This window comes from Mandrillus leucophaeus, unplaced genomic scaffold, assembly GCF_000951045.1.
Source record: "Mandrillus leucophaeus isolate KB7577 unplaced genomic scaffold, Mleu.le_1.0 Scaffold15, whole genome shotgun sequence".
Lineage (NCBI taxonomy): Eukaryota > Metazoa > Chordata > Mammalia > Primates > Cercopithecidae > Mandrillus > Mandrillus leucophaeus.
The window spans coordinates 7,622,915-7,639,463 of NW_012101476.1; the positions used below are offsets into that span (position 1 = coordinate 7,622,915).

General features: G+C 42.8%; 1 protein-coding gene across 1 annotated transcript in view; it reads right to left on the reverse strand.

Moving 5' to 3' along the window:
- Positions 1-10,593: 10,593 nt before the first annotated feature.
- TAF3 (TAF3 RNA polymerase II, TATA box binding protein (TBP)-associated factor, 140kDa) overlaps positions 10,594-16,549 on the reverse strand; it is a 199,579-nt gene continuing 193,623 nt past the window's right edge. Inside the window, exons 6-7 of the mRNA XM_011974946.1 lie at positions 12,623-12,729; positions 10,594-11,845 (exon numbers count right to left, since the gene is read on the reverse strand). Coding sequence (XP_011830336.1) covers positions 11,731-11,845; positions 12,623-12,729 — 222 coding nt within the window. The 3' untranslated portion in view covers positions 10,594-11,730. The remainder of the gene's footprint in view (positions 11,846-12,622; positions 12,730-16,549) is intronic.

Here is a 16,549-nt window from a genome sequence, read left to right on the forward strand (position 1 = left end):
CTAAACGCCGCACTGATGGCAAGAGATACCTCAACTCGGCTTTTTCATAGAAGTCCATTTAAAAGGCCGCGCTAGGCTGCCGAGGGGAGCCGGCTCCACTTACCTTGTGTAGAGCCATCGGGTGGTTCCATCAGATTAGGTGTGAGAGGGTGGGGGAATTGGGAACGTTGACTTTCATGGCCAGGATTGGGCGGTATTTCTAAAGTGCCTTCCTGTCTTAGCACTCTCTGTTTTCTGTCCCCGGTTCGTGGGTTGGCTCCGGTAGGACACGATTAATGGCTTATTTGGGGTGTTTGATTTTTGGTTTTGGTTTTGTTTTTTTGGCTCAAAGATCTGTCGTCCTCACCTAAGTCTAAAAATTGCTGAAATTCTGACGTGCTTTTGGAAACCTTGTGCCGTTTCTTTGCATAAAACTGGTTCCACTCGCCTTCACACACCGTTTGCCTAATTTTGACATCACTCCTCTTGATATGAAAGGTCAGCTTTTCTTGTGGGAAAAAAAAAAAAAAATCAGACAATGCCAGTGGAGACAAGCAGAAAACTGTGTAAAGGTGTGTTTGCTTTAGCGACATGGGCTGTCCCCACACCAGAGCAGTGACTGAAGGGAAGAGGGGAGGGACTCAACTGGGCCTTTTTTGAGTTTTGCTCCAAGACTTTTAATTTTTCCTCTGATGTTTCAGCGCTAACGAAACACGATGAAGAACTTAATGAAAATCATGAGCACAGTGTTATCAACCACACCCTTGTTTCTGAGTGCATGATACATACTGTAAATTATAGACAAGTCGGCTGGGCGCGGTGGCTCACATCTGTAATCCCAGCACTTTGGGAGGCTGAGGTGGGTGGATCACCTGAGGTCAGGAGTTCGAGACCAGCCTGGCCAACATGGTGAAACCATGTCTCTACTAAAAATATAAAAATTAGCCAGGCCTTGGGGCATGCACCTATAATCCCAGCTACTTAGGAGGCTGAGGCAGGAGAATTGCTTGAACCTGGGAGGTGGAGGTTACAGTGAGCTGAGATCGTGCCATTGCACTCCAGCCCGGATGACAGAGCCAGAGACTCTGTCTCCAAAAAAAAAAAAAAAAAAATTATAGCCATGTCATGTGACTTCTGTATCTTGAAACTACACAACTGTAAAAATTTCCCATAAATGTATAGAATATGAAGGGATGTCAGCTATATTGAGTGATTCCATTCTGCATTTGTACACAAACATCTTTCATATGAATCCATATACACAAACTTAGGTATGCTTCTGCAAGACAGAGTGGGCACGTGTCAGACATCACTGTTACTTGGGAAAGAGGGTGAATCACCCCTTATGGCATAAATACCATCTTCTGAATTCAGCCAGAATTCCTACTGCATTAAATTACTGTATTGTCTGTGACTATACACTGAAACACGGGGCTCGCTTTGTTGTGTAGTCTGGTAATTTGAAGCTCTCAAGCAGGTTTTGCTATTTTGTAATCCAAAGGCAGACCTTCTATATTGTTTTTAGTGATTTGCAACAAAGTTTATTGACAATGATTTGCACATAAAAACATTTGGGAAAATAACTAGCCATTCAAGAAGCGGAGTAGATGTTGAAAAAGGGCTAAATTACCTCCTAAATGCTAGAAACAGCGTGGAAGCAGCTGAGATGCCCGTACCTTCAGTGTGCATATAGGAACAGGTCAATCTATGTTCACATTAATGATTAAATCAAGGCGATAGAGAATTTTCACTACCATTGGATACAAATCACTGACAACTGATATTTTGTATATAAGTGTAGGTTCCTGGATACATAAAATAGAGAATTGTCACTAACATTGGATACAAACCACTGACAACTGATATTTTGTATATAAGTGCAGGCTCCTGGATACATAAAATACACACTTAATGAAAAGTTGTTAGTAAGTTGAAAATGTCACACGATCTGTCCATTTCTCTTATTTCATTTTATGGACAATAAACCAATAGAAACGCCTCTGTCCTGTTTTGCCCAGCCTTTTGTAATTAAAGAGACATGCCAGGGTGGAGGAATTTTGGTAAATGCCTTTGCTCCCCCAGCGGCTCTTGGTCATTCCACTTCCACTGGCAAGACAGCCATTTCTACAGCTGGAGACATTTCCTTCTCCTGCTCCCGTTTTTACCTTCCGCTCTTGCAAGAGGTAACCAACCTGGGAAGAATGGCATACGTGCCCCCTTTTTGGAACCTCATTTTCTTCTCTCTCTCTCTCTCCCTCCCTCCCCACTGGCCCCCTCTTTCTTTCTTTTTTAAGACAGGGTCTTGTTCTGTGGCCCCAGGCTGGAGTGCAGTGGTATGATCATGGCTCACTGCAAACTCCTGGGCTCAAGTGCCTCTCCTGCCTCAACCTCTCCAGCTGGGACTACAGGTGTGCACCACCACGCTGGGTAAGTTTTTTGTTTTTTTGTAGAGACAGGGTCTTGCCATGTTGCCCAGGCTGGTCTTGAACTCTTGGGCTCAAGTGATCCTCCCACCTCGGCCTCACCAAGTCCTGGGATTATAGGGGTGAACCACCGCACCCGACCCTTATTTCTCTTTTGACTTTAAGCCTATTCTTTAATTCAACAAAATTCACATTTTAAAAACCTTGACGGTAAGTTGATTCTGTGGTTCCATTCACACCACACGCTTATCCCGTCATCTCTTGATTCCAGTTGTAACAGGCATTGGAGTTCACTAGCCCTGACACAGAACTGATTTATTTATAAGTTTTCAAATCTCAAAACACAGAATGTTACAGCTACAAGAGCATGGAGATCTCATGTGACCTCTTGGTTTCGAAATGTAAGTGCTGAGGCCATTGGGAGAATGAGGCCATGCAGCTGGTGAGGAAGTGTGGCTGGGATGTGAGTGCTTCCTGGACCAGCCTCCTTCCTGGCCATGGGAAAGATTAGGATGTCAATGAAGGAGGAAGGTGTATCTACTTCTGTGACCGCTCTGGTAGTGTGCTGTGCAGTATGGTAGCTCCTAGCCACCAGTGACTGTCAAAATGAAAGTTAGGCCAGGTGCGGTGGCTCATGTCTGTAATCCCAGCACTTTTGGAGACTAAGGTGGGTGGTTTGCTTGAGCTCAGGAGTTTGAGATCAGCCTGGGCAACACAGAGAAACCCTGTCTCTACAAAAAAAGAAAAAGAAAAAGAAAGAAAAAGAAAATCAGCTGGACGTGGTGGTGTACACCTGTAGTCTCAGCTACTTGGGAGGCTGAAGTGAGAGGATTGCTTGAATCCAGGAGGTTGAGGCTGTGGTGAGCCATGATCATACCACTGTACTCCAGCATGGGCAATGGGCTGAGACCTTGTCTCAAAAAAAAAAAAAAAAAAAAAAAAAAAAAAAAGGATAAATAATAAAATTTTAAAAATTGAAAATCCGTCTGTTAGTGGCAGTAGCCACATTTCAAAGGCTCAAATCATCACCTATAGCAGTAGCTGCTGAAAGTGTAGAAATTGTAGAGCACTTCCATAATCACAGAAAGCTGTTGACCAGCCTGAGCCCCTGCATTTAGCACATGATTCACACACAAAGATTTGGGCCAGACACAGTGGCTCATGCCTGTAATCCCAGCACTTTGGGAGGCCGAGGCAGGTGGATCATGAGGTCAGGAGATCGAGACCAGCCTGGCTAACACAGTGAAACCCCGTCTCTACTAAAATACAAAAAATTAGCCAAGCATGGTGGTGCACGCCAGTAGTCCCAGCTACCTGGACGGCTGAGGCAAGGGAATCGCTTGAACCCAGGAGGCGGAGCTTGCAGTGAGCAAAGATCACGCCACTGCACTCCAGCCTGGTGACACAGCGAGACTCCGTCTAAAAAAAAAAAAACCAAAAATTTGTATACTGAACAGATCCCTAAATATCTATCAGGGAGAAGGAGGGCAGTGGTATCTCCTCTACTCTGTAAGTGAACGCATCCCTACACCTGGGCTACACTGAGAGTGCTTTGAGAATCTCTCCTCATTTTAAGCGTAAGTTGGGTTCTTACTTTATCTGATGCATTTACTGCCTGGGTTGTTTGAGAACGGAAATGCAAGCATGGACCTGCAGAATGTAGTGGAGGCCTACCCCTGGCCTTTTCTCCATGATCTATTATTCCGTTTAGTCCTCAGAGATTGTTGAGTGTAGTGCTCCCAAAACACCACAGCCAAATCCATTCCACATCAGCCTGCTGCCTGTTCACACTGGTCCTGAGTCCTGCTATTGGCCGCATTTCCTAGGAGTGGGGCTGTGTCGTGTCTATCCCTCTGCTCTCCACCTCGGTACCACACTGACATGTGTCACATCCAACTGGCTGCCCACTCAGAAGTGCACTGGGAGAAAGCCTCTTTCTTCTGGCCGTCTCCTGTATCACATCAGTCATTTGTTCATACAAACTGCCTCGTGAATGAATGTCTTATCCAGCTTCCCAATCCTTGATTGTAATATTAAGATCACTTATTTGTACGAAATGTTGAAATCTAGAATTAGAGACTCATGGAAAACCCGGAATTCGCGAAAACATGGGGAAAACAGCCACAATAGATACTGTAGCTATTAATACCATTTATTGAGCTTTACCACGTGTGAAATGCTTTTTATGTGGCCGGGCACGGTGGCTCATGTCTGTAGTCCCAGCACTTTGGGAGGCCAAGGCAGGCCGATCATTTGAGGTCAGGAGTTCGAGACCAGCCTGGCCAACATGGTAAAACCCCATCTCTACTAAAAAAAAAAAAAAAAAGAAAAAAAAATTAGCTAGACCTATAATCCCAGCTACTCAGGAGGCTGAGGCAGAATCGTCTGAACCTAGGAGGTGGAGGATGCAGTGAGCCAAGCTCGCACCACTGCACCCCAGTCTGGGGAACAGAGCGAGACTCCATCTCAAATAAAAAAAAAAAAAAAAGAAAGAAAAAGGTTTTTATACGATCAAAGCTTTTTTTTTTGTTTGTTTGAGACGGAGTCTCACTCTGTCACCCACGCTGGAGTGCAGTGGCACGATTTTGGCTCACTGCAATCTCTCCCTCCCGGGTTCAAGCGATTCCCCTGCCTCAGCCTCCCAAGTAACTGGGACTACAGGTACGTGCCACCACGTCGGCTAATTTTTTGTATTTTTAGTAAAGATGGGGTTTCACCATGTTGGCCAGGATGGTCTTCATCTCCTGACCTCATGATCCACCTGCCTTGGCCTCCCAAAGTGTTGGGATTACAGGCGTGAGCCACCATGCCTGGCCACATTTATTTATATATTTATTTAGAGACAGGGTCTCACTCTGTCACCCGGTCTGGAATGCAGTAGTATGATCATGGCTCACTGTAGCTTCACCCTCCTGGGCTCAAGTCATCCTCCCACCTCAGCCTCCAGATGAGCTGGGACCACAGGCGCGTGCCACCTTGCCCAGCTGGTTTTTATTTTTATAATTTTTTTTTTTTTTTGTAGAGATGGGGTCTTGTTATGTTGCCCAGGCTGATCTCAAACTCCTGAGCTCAAGTAATCCCTCCCAAATCCCAAAGTGTTGAGATGACAGGCATGAGCCACCACACCTGGCTAGATTATTTTAATTGTAAAAGAGCAAGCAGATACATGGCTAAAACTTATATACACAGTTTTAACAAACAGATATAAAGAGAATCTTGTATAACACTGCCCAGGTCAAGGGGCAGGGTGTTCCCTGTCCCTGGGAAGCTGCCCTGAGCCTGCTCACTCCTCCCCATCAGAACTCCCTTTCTTCCCAGAGGCAGCCGCCACATTCACTTTTATTAGGGACTCTTGCTTTCCCATCATTGCATGCATCCCCAAATAAGAGAGTGTGGTTCCGTCTCTTTAAAAACTTGCTATACAGGGAATTCTAGGTGTTCTTTTTATTCTTGAAGTGGAGTTTCGTTCTTGTCGCCCAGGCTGGAGAGCAGTGGCACAATCTCAGCTCACTGCAACTTCTGCCTCCTGGGTTCAAGCGATTCTCCTGCCTCAGTCTCCCAAGTAGCTGGGACTATAGGCACCCACCACCATGCCTGGCTAATTTTTGTATTTTTAGTAGAGATAGGGGTTCACCATGTTGGTCAGGCTGGTCTTGAACTCCTGACCTCAGGTGACCCACCGGCCTCAGCTTCCCAAAGTGCTGGGATTACAGGTGTGAGTCACTGCGCCCAGCCAGAATCCTATGTATCCTTATGTTTAATGTTGCTTTACATTTTGTGCTATCTCCTTAGTCTCGTTGACCTACAGCCGAACATTGGTCAAACTGAAGTGAAAAACAATCACCTTTCAATGCACTTCTGGTTTGCACCCGCTTCTGAGGCGTGTCCTGCCTTTGGGCACGTAGCCTGTGGCGGCTCTCTGCAGCCCCGGGCACGCTGTCTCCTCCACCGCTGTATCCCCACAGTGCACGATGTGTCTTGCTCAGAGCGGTGACTGATGAACATTTTTTAGAGAAATGTATGAATATTGTTGAGTGTGGGACATCCTGGGCCTAATATTTGTTTTTGTGAATGTTGTAAATAACAATGTCAAAATAAACAAAATGAAGGGAAGATGAAGAATTAGCTATCAAGAAATCAGCTCTAAAGAATTCACTTTTTGGCTGGGTACGGTGGTGCAAGCCTGTAATCCCAGCACTTTGGGAGGCTGAGGCGGGCGGATTGCCTGAACTCAGGAGTTCGAGACCACCCTGGGCAACATGGTGAAACCTCATCTCTACTAAAATACAAAAAATTAGCCAGTGTGGTGGCAGGTGCCTGTAGTCCCAGTTACTGGGGAGGCTGAGGCAGGAGAATCACTTGAACCCAGAAGGCGGAGGTTGCAGTGAGCCAAGATCGCACCACTGACCTCCAGCCTGGGTAACAGAGGGAGACGCTGTCTCAAAAAAAAAAAAATAAAAAAAAAAAAAAAATCACTTTTTGGTTTGGTGCAGTGGCTCATGCCTATAATCCCAATACTTTGGGTGGAAGCAGGAGGACCACTTGAGCCTAGGAGTTCGACGTGAATCTGGGCAACCCTGTCTCCACAAAAAAATAAAAATTAACAAGATGTGTGGCACATGCCTTTGGTCCCAGCTGCTCAGGAGGTCGAGGCCACAGTGAGCTGTGATTACACCACTGCATTCAAGCCTGGGTGACAGAGTAAGACCCTGTCTCATAAATAAATAAATAAATAAATAAATAAATAAATAAACAAATATTCACTTTCTAAAAGCTAGCAGAAAAAAGTTTCATCAACATCCCAAACAGTATAATAAGAAATAATCAAAATATAACTTGATAATATTTTTGGATGATTTGAACTTCCTCTGGTAAGTACTTCTGATGCTCTGAATGAGTTAACTAGATCAGCACAAACATTTTCTTCAAACCATTTAACTTGGCAATAGTTAACTCATTAAGGATAATAACAATGACATTCTTCAGGTTTGTGGTTTTTTTTTTTTAAACGATAGTCCTATTCTGAATGTTTCATTAATCAAAAACAAGACCAAACCAAAAAACAAAAAAACAAAAACAAAAACAAAAAAACCCCACGAAACTTCGAAAGGTGAAAATACTGACTAGGTTCTAAGGATATGGTAGGAAATGATTGCTTAGGGCTATGCACCTAAAATGAACTTCTGTTCTGAAAGCCCAACACATTTAAACTTTGTGGTGTATGTATCTATCTACATGTATTTTCTAATATCATGTCTACTCTGCTAGTTCCTAGGATAGTTAATGCAAACATTTGCTAAGTTCTTGTTTTGTTATGAATGTAAAATTTAAAAGCATGAAGCTCTAGTAACATTAAAAAATAGTTGCAGCCTAAGATGGAAAGATTATGTATGGAAAAGTGGGAAAAGAGTAATATGGAATACACTTAGAATTTGATGCAATACACTTTAATACATAGTATACTTTGGGAATGATTCCAGAATCATGGAGCCAGAGGAAGGGCTAGAGCAGATGAGAAACCGGACAACTGGAAATGAGCTTGGTTCTGATACATCACTGCCATTTCCATAAAATGTACCTAGCCAATGTGGATGAAATGAATGAAACCACTTAACAATGTCCTTCAAACTAAATTTACAACTGAGTTGCCCAGAATGAAAAAAATAACCAGTAGCCATTTTAGTAACTCATATGTAGACTAAATGAACAAGCTGTCCACCTAAACATCTCATTTCGATGTCATCTACTGGCCTGCACACATGGATTAATAGTTACTTTATACTTTTTAGGCTACAATGAACGCAAGATTCTCAAAGAAATAGTTTCCTAACAGAATGACTGATACCATTGTGGAAAAAGACATTATTCAGGACATTATCTGTTGCATTCTTTGGTCAAGGTAACTCATCTACTTTTAGACTTACACTTCTAAAGAAAGCTGCTATGATCTAAAGAGATTGGCCATAAAACTATTTGTATTGAGAACTTAGCCAGCATGGCTTTCGTGAACTTTCTTCATTAGCATTCTTAGTGGCAAGGTTTCCATATCTCAGTGTTCATTTTATACTTCAATTTGGTTAGTAGGTCTTTGTTTAATCATCCCATTGAAAGGAGAACAAAGGCGGTTTAGGTGATACAGGAGAGTAATACACTATATTTTATCTTTGAAAAAAGCCCGACAAAGTCAGAATACTCTGATAGCCTCTGGTTTTCTCCAGAACGTTTGGAACCACAAATCAGTCAGGGGATAAAGATCCTCACTGTGCCTCACTGTAGACACCTTTGGAAGAGAAACACCTTGTCAGCCACGGAAATTAAGCTCTGCCAGTTCCATCTGGCTCTGACGGCAGATTATCACACCAGAAGGGTGTCTCGATTTCATGAGGTGAGGGTCTGTTTCTCAAATACCATCTCCCTCAATAAAATCACTGGTCAGGACAATCCCCGCGCCCCCTCCCTCCCCCCGCCCCCGCCATTACTTGTCTTTATAAAGTATTGATGCTATTCAAATGATAGTGCTGGGCTAAATTAAAACCAGTCAGGATTCTGCTTCCAACTGGAAAACTGCAAATTCTCTAAAGGGAAATACTTTTCATTCCTTTGTATCTAATTCTGCTACAGTAGTTCCTCAAATTGCTGCTGCCTTTTGCGATTTCCTTCTCCCTCAAAAGTCAAAACCCATTTTTTCCTAAAGTTTGGGCCCCTAAACTTTTTCTCCTGATCAAATCATCCACCCCACTTAACCCCCTCCTCCCCTCTCGCCCAATGCAGGCTTTTCTTTTCCGGTTTTGCTTGACTTCATTAAAGAAAGTAAATTAATCTCCGTTTGTCTGTGGTATTTGTAAGTTGCTCTTTTTCCTTCAGTATTACTTTCTGGAAAATGACTATGCCCAACTTTCTAACTTTTTCTTTGTAACATAGACGTTTTATTTTCTAATCCACATTTCTTTTTGCAGTTTCTTGAACTTCCTTTGGTTGGTGTCACAGCCAGCCACCCAGTAGAGGCTGAGACCACCAGTTCATTTCACACAGGCCACTGAACAGTCATAAGATGGTGACAACTTTTGGTCTCTAGTGACCTGGACTGGATCCGACTCACTGACCTAGAGGTGAAAGGCTCTGTATTCCATTACTAATCCCTCGAGCTCTCCAGCCCCCTGAAAATGATTCTTTGGTTTTATTATTGCAAAGACCATTTATAAAATCATGAACTGGATTTAGGAAAGCAACCATGAAATAGCAAGGGACAACAAACTGATTGAAATTCCTTGAATGTAGCATGGGCTGAAGTCTCAGACAGGAAGATCGGGGGAAAGTTATAGACAAGCACCTCCATTCTGGTTTCAGTAGCATGACCTGCTCACTTAAACGTGGCAACTTCAGATCATGGACCATGCCTCAAGGAACTAAATCCTAAATAAAGAAAATGGAAAAGCAAACTATGAAATAGCCAATAATCTTTATTTTGCACTTCCCCCACCCCTCACCCCTCTCCAAAAACCACTAACGCGCATTTTTGTGCATGTGAAAATATTGTATAAAGTATTTAGAATGATCTCAAATTAATAAAACAAAAAAACACATATCTCAACATAGATGCTTTGTTTCTTTGCAGGGATAGAAAAATTCGGGCCTCTTGAACAAGGAGGGCAATGATACCCTGCACTCTGAAGAGGTCGACTCCATTTCCACTGATTTGCAACTTCACATTCACGGCAGAAAACTGCATTTCTCTAACCACATAATGTTTTAAAATATGACTAATCCATACACTAATATCAATTTACTTGGCATTTAAAAAAATCACATTTTCTAGTAATATATTTGTATTAGGTTCAGAGCCCATATTCTAGCATCCAAGAGATCCAGTACATGGGCCTACACTGGGATTATTTCAATATCAAGTAAAAGTCCATATTTATTCCAAAGTTGCTAAAATATGCTAATAAAGTTAAATTTGATGTTTTTTTAACATTAAAAATAAAATATTTGGTTTACCTCTCAGACATCTATAACATATAATAAATAGTGGGCAGTATAATAATATAATAAAGTTTTGTGATACCCTGAAATTTGATGAGTTTTCTTAAAAAAATTCATAATATACTTCATTTCAGCCTTAAAGCACAATATTAATGAACAGATTTGTAGAAATAAAACAATATAAAGACAAAATGCTACAGTATATGTGGGGTTTTTTTTTCTTTTTTTTTTTTTTTTACTTTCATGGAAACTACATGTCCTTTTAGTAAAAGTCTGTCAAAGAAATTTACAAAAACAAAACAGACAACAAACGAAACACCTTCAAATCATAAACTCTAAATTTAAATTGCCTTGCTTTCCTTCCAACTGCTCGGGCCCTTTCCCCCATGATATTTTCGGGCACTGCACAGGTTGAGCTCAAGGGAAATTTCTTTGAACGATGGCTTTTTCTTTAGCCTTCTTTGTTTCTGTCCAGCGTCATTACAGACCTGGCTGAAATCACCGTGGATTTCAGAGAAAGCCAGAATTAAACACGATAAAAATTTAAAAAATAACTACTTCATAAATATTTATTATTTACATTAGGGGCAATCTTTTAGTCTGAAGAGTTTTTATACAAGTTGATGAAATGTACAAGCAGTGAGAAGAGACTCCAGCAGTTTAAAGAAGGGCAAAATTAGAATGCAACAAAGATATAAAATACATGAAACAAAAATAATTTGCACAAAAGCAAACAGGACATGATAGAAACCTTTTTCTTAAAAAATATAAGGTATTTCACAAAAGCCTGAACATTTTACATGTTAGTACTAAAAACGGGGGAAGGAGGGAAGCTTCATATATTCTTATCACAAAAATATTTACCGGTACTCCCACTGGAGTTTTCTTTTCTGTTATTCTGATGATCTTACTATAGAGGGAAAGGGGCTGAAAACTGTATACAGACTCTATCATCCTTAAATTACAGTTGAGGCAGTTTGTACATTATCTTCTCATCTAATACCTCAATGAAAAGGCCCTGGAGAGAATAAAGGAAATCAAAAGGGAAGATGTACGCTCTTTATTAATAATACTTGTCACTGGTATTAGAGAAGCGGAGGAGGGGCAGCCCCCAGGCCACGCCTCTGCTCCAGTTTCCTTCTGTCGCACTGCCACGGAGCCACAGGCCAACGCGGCTGGGGAGTGAACAATGCAGGTGCGCGGTGTGTTCCAGCCGCAGTCCTCCCGGGTTCTTTATCCACAGGCATCTGGCTGGAGGTGATGGCAGAACTGCACCAGCTCCCTTCCAGGGGCGCCAGGGAGGAAGCCTGGGCTGACCCCGCTTGGTCCAGCCCCTCGGGAGCCGTCAGTGCGCTCGATGCTTCCTCTTCTTGTGCTTTTTGTCCTTCTTCTTGTTCGCACACTTGGGGCAGAACCACTGCATCTCTTCTGGGGGTGCAGTCATGATTCCCACACAGGGCCTACACATGAAAGCAAGCTCAGATAAGCAACTTTTATACGGTCGATTCTCCTCCCTTCTGTTTTAAAGTACTTTTTAAAGTCTATGACATGTTTACCCGAAATCAAAGCCAAGCAGCACTGCTGTTGGGCATGCAGACTAGGATATCACAGACGCGCCCTTTACACGCCCCCCTGCAGAGATTCATTAGTTCATTCCTCCTTTCAGCCAGGAAGAGGAGGCTTCTGAGCCACGGCTTTGTCTTTATCTCACAGATATCGTATATCATAACTGAACAGGTTGCTATCTTTTTGTATCTGACATTTTAAAGATAACACGAGAAGATTATCTGCAAAAATTTTGGTTGAGCTTTTCAGTTTTTAGGAACCGCTGAAGAGGTTTAAAAAAGTTAAGCAGTCTTTAGTCCTGCAGTTTGTACCATCCTTACAAAGGGGCAGCCTCTTCGTGGCCCTGGCCAGTGCTACAGCTTCTAGGGAACATTACCGGAAAGGAAGGTCAGGGACGCCCCTGGGTCTCCTCTTAGTATTATTATTTTTCATAAGAAGGATAGATAAGCTAAGCAGAATGTTCAGAATTCAGGGTGAATAACAATAGTCTAAAGACTCTTGGGTTTTGCAGTTAATTGCATTTCACAGGGCTCTGTGCTTTGACTCCATGTACTGTCCCTAGGACAGCCCTGGGTCAGTCCAAAGGCAGGAATCTACTCAGTGGACGCTTTGTCTCAGGAGAGGCTGAGCTGCCTGATGCATGCGGCCGGCAGGGCGCCCTGGGCACTCACCAGTGGTACCAGTCATCGCAGTCGTCACAGCCAATCATGGGACTCCCATCATCAGGCTTGTTACACCCAGGGCAGATCCAGATCTGATTGCCCCACTCATCTCGGATCTGATGTTTGCAAAGTGGAAGTGGCAAAAATGGAGGGAATGGGAAAAAAACCAAAAAGAGGTCAGATCAGAATGATGATACTGTTTAACCGAATCAACAGGCACATTAAACTAAAAAATATAGTAGATCAGCACTTCATTAATGCCATGATCAGCGTCATCACTGTTTTAGAATCGTGAAACAGAAAAATGCCAAGTGTTCAATGATAAGACATTTCTAATGAATATTCTAAGCTTTCTTTTGTAAGTCATAAAAAATAAGCATTTTATAATCATCTCTGTGAACAATATGACCTGTAACCCCTTTCATAAACAAACAAACAAACAAAAAAATTATAACTACATACATTCCTAATGATTTGGATTTCTATAAGGGTGGTAACAACTGATTTTTTGAAAGCTACAGACCTCCACTTTCTATGTGGTTTTTCTCAATCACATTCATAGGCATGGAATTAATATAGACAGCCAAATGTGCATGCACCATCTTATTACTTATTAGCCAAGCCCTTCTCCTGAACGAGCTGATAAGATCAAGGATATAAAAGAGTTGTTACTAAGTAACTTTCCATTCCCTTTATGACATTTTTAGTAAAGTACAATCAACTAAAGGGCAAATGAAATAAGGGGATAGGGAAACCAAAGAGCTATAAGGTTCAACATTATTTTGCTACAAATGTTGTGTACTCTGGAGTTGACTTTATTTAACTTAGCAGTCCTAAAGAGGGAACATCCTATTAACCACTTCCTCAAACTCCACATGAACAGAGCCAACCTGGAAGAAGTAATTCACTGATGGGCATTAAACACCAGCAATAAGAAAAAGGTAATTTCAAAAGTGTTTACAATCACAGAGCACATTATTGCATCCGGTTTATTTCATAAGGGATAGTTCTTCCTAGACTTTCAAATACCACACTGACTAGATGTGCTTTTAAAAAGGCTTTCTTTGTGTGTGACAAGTGCATTGGGGGTGCATATACGTTTCACTGTACTGATGGGCTTCCTTTAAGGCAACTCTACAAAGGCAAACTACATTGACAGGAAAACTTCCTAAAGAAATCTGTGGGCGACTACATCTCTGACCCTCTGTAATTTCAGGAGAAAAAGTAACAAGGGGTGAGAACCAGCAGTCACCCGTACCCACTGTCTCGTGGCCAAGGCTGGTGGAACATCCTATGCCCTGAAGCTCCCACGTGGCCAGTCCTGCTGCTGGCTGACCTTGCTTGAAGTCAGAAGGCCATGACTCCATGTGCTGCACAAGAGCTTTGCCACAGCATCGACAGGAACTAACAGCAAATACTTCACAGCTTACTACATTCCTCTAAACATCTCATTTCGTTTAATCATTGTAAAGCAACCTCTGGGTAGCTTATGAATGGGGAAACCGGAGTTAAGAGAATTTAAGTGGCATTTCCAACATCACACCATTAGGCAGTGACAAAATCTGCCTTTTTGCTCTCTAGCCTGCATATGTCATCTAAATCACATATTTTGTCCTCTGCCCACAAAGCGTCTCTTCATGAGGTAGAAGGCTTTTTTAAAATTGTCATTTGTATTTTAAAGACAGGGTTTCACTTTGTCGCCCAGGCTGGGGTGCAGTGGTGTGATCACGGCTCACTGTAGCCTTGACCTCACTAGGCTGAGATGATCCTCCCAGCTCGGCCTCCTGAGTAGTTGACACTACAGGCACATGTCAACACGCTCGGCTAATTTCTGTATTTTCTGCAGAGATGGGGTCTCACTATGTCACCCAGTCTGGTCTCAACTCCTGGGCTCATGCGATACGCCTGCCTCAGCCTCTCAAAATGCTGGGATTATAGGCGTGAGACACCATGCACAGCCAGAAAGCTTCCTTCTACACTGTCTATTCCAGCTGGACTCATCTCTAGGAGGTGAGTTAGTTCAAAGATCTACTGGAAAACCAGAACTTCCAGAGCTGGAACATGCCACAGAGATCACCAAGTTTCACACAAACTTCTTAACTACAGATGAAGACACAAAGGTCGAGGAGGTTAAGTACAAAATCTTTCCTGATCAGCCCATTTGGGGGTAATGTTGCCTCAATTAAACACCTACAACGATTGGTCCCTGGACAGACCAATTGGATGATCACAGTTTTAGAAGTTCCTTCCAAAACTCCCTTAAGGAAATTTAACAATAGGCCAGGCATGGTGGCTCACGCCTGTAATCTCAGCACTTTGGGAGGCCAAGGTGGGAGGATTGCTTGAGCCCAGGAGTTTGAGAGCAGCCGGGGCAACATAGGGAGACATCATCTCCACATACACAAAAACAAAAAACAGCCAGGAAACAGCCAGGTGTGGTGGCAGACGCCTGTGGTCCCAGCTACTTGGGAGGCCGAGGTGAGGGAACCATTGGGGCCCAGGAGGTCGAGGCTACAGTGAGTGGTATTGTGCCACTGCATTCTAGTATGGACAAGAAGAGAGAGACTACTCAAAAGAAAAAAAAAAACAGAAAAAAAAGAAATGTAATATTGTACAGTTTATAATGACAAATACCATGAGTCCTACCCGGCCACTTTCCAATCATATTTGTACCTACCTAGTTACACAAGGTCAGGGCCACCATTAGGCTAACACATCACAGTCTGTGGATTTGGTAGTCACAGCAATGGCAATGGCTCCATACACCTTACTTTGTTGTGTGTTTGTGTGTTTAATTCTATAGTGTCCAAAGAACATAATCTGTATAAATACTTTACTGCCAGACTGTATTCAGGGTTTGAGTAAGACCTAATACTATTAAGTAAGAGGAAAGCAACTAAAAACAGTCCCAGAACAACGTGGACTCATTCGACATGGTGGGATTTACTATTTTTTTTTTCTTGAGACAGTTTCGCTCTTGTCGCCCAGGCTAGAGGGCAGTGGCATGATCTTGGCTCACTACAAGCTCTGCCTCTTGGGTTCAAGCAATTCTCGTGCCTCAGCCTCCTGAGTAGCTGGGATTACAGGCATGAGCCACCATGCCCAGCTAATTTTTTTGTATTTTTAGTAGAGATGGGATTTCAACATGTTGGCCAGGCTGGTCTCAAACTCCTGACTCAAGTGATCCACCCGCCTCAGCCTCCCAAAGTGCTGGGATTACAGGCGTGAGCCACCGCGTCCAGCTGGTTTTACAATTTGAAGTCATGCTTGGATACTCAGGAGTTTGGTGGTTCATTTCCATTTAATATGCAAGCCCTGCCATATTCTGGATCACAGCCAATAAAATATAACTAGTGCTATTACTCAGAAACACCACCTGGCTCATAATATCAGTGTACATTATATAAATTACACTCAAGTGAATAACTGAATTGCTTGATCAAGAAACTCAGTGTGAGATTTCAGCACCACCGTGCATCTCTACATTTACAGATTGATATTACTGTCTATATGTATATAGTCATATCCAAAACAACATAAACACAATGCTTTGATGTTATTTATGGAGGCTGACTATGTGAACACTGCAGTGTAACTTTTCAGTCAAAAGCTTGAAAATGCAGTGAAAAATGGCAATGAAGAAATGCATCTTGACCCGGCATGGTGGTTCATGCCTGTAATCTCAGCACTCTGGGAGGCCGAAATGGGTGGATCACTGGAGCTCAGGAGCTCGAGACCAGCCTGGGCAACATTGTGAAACCCTGTCTCTACCAAAAAATACAACAAATTAATCGACAGTGGAGGCGACTGCCTGAGATCCCTAGTTACTCAAGAGGTAGGAGAATCGCTTGAGCCTGGGAGGCAGGGGCTGCAGTGAGCCGAGATGGTACCACTGCACTCCAGCCTGGGTGACAGAGTGAAATCCTCTTTCAAAAA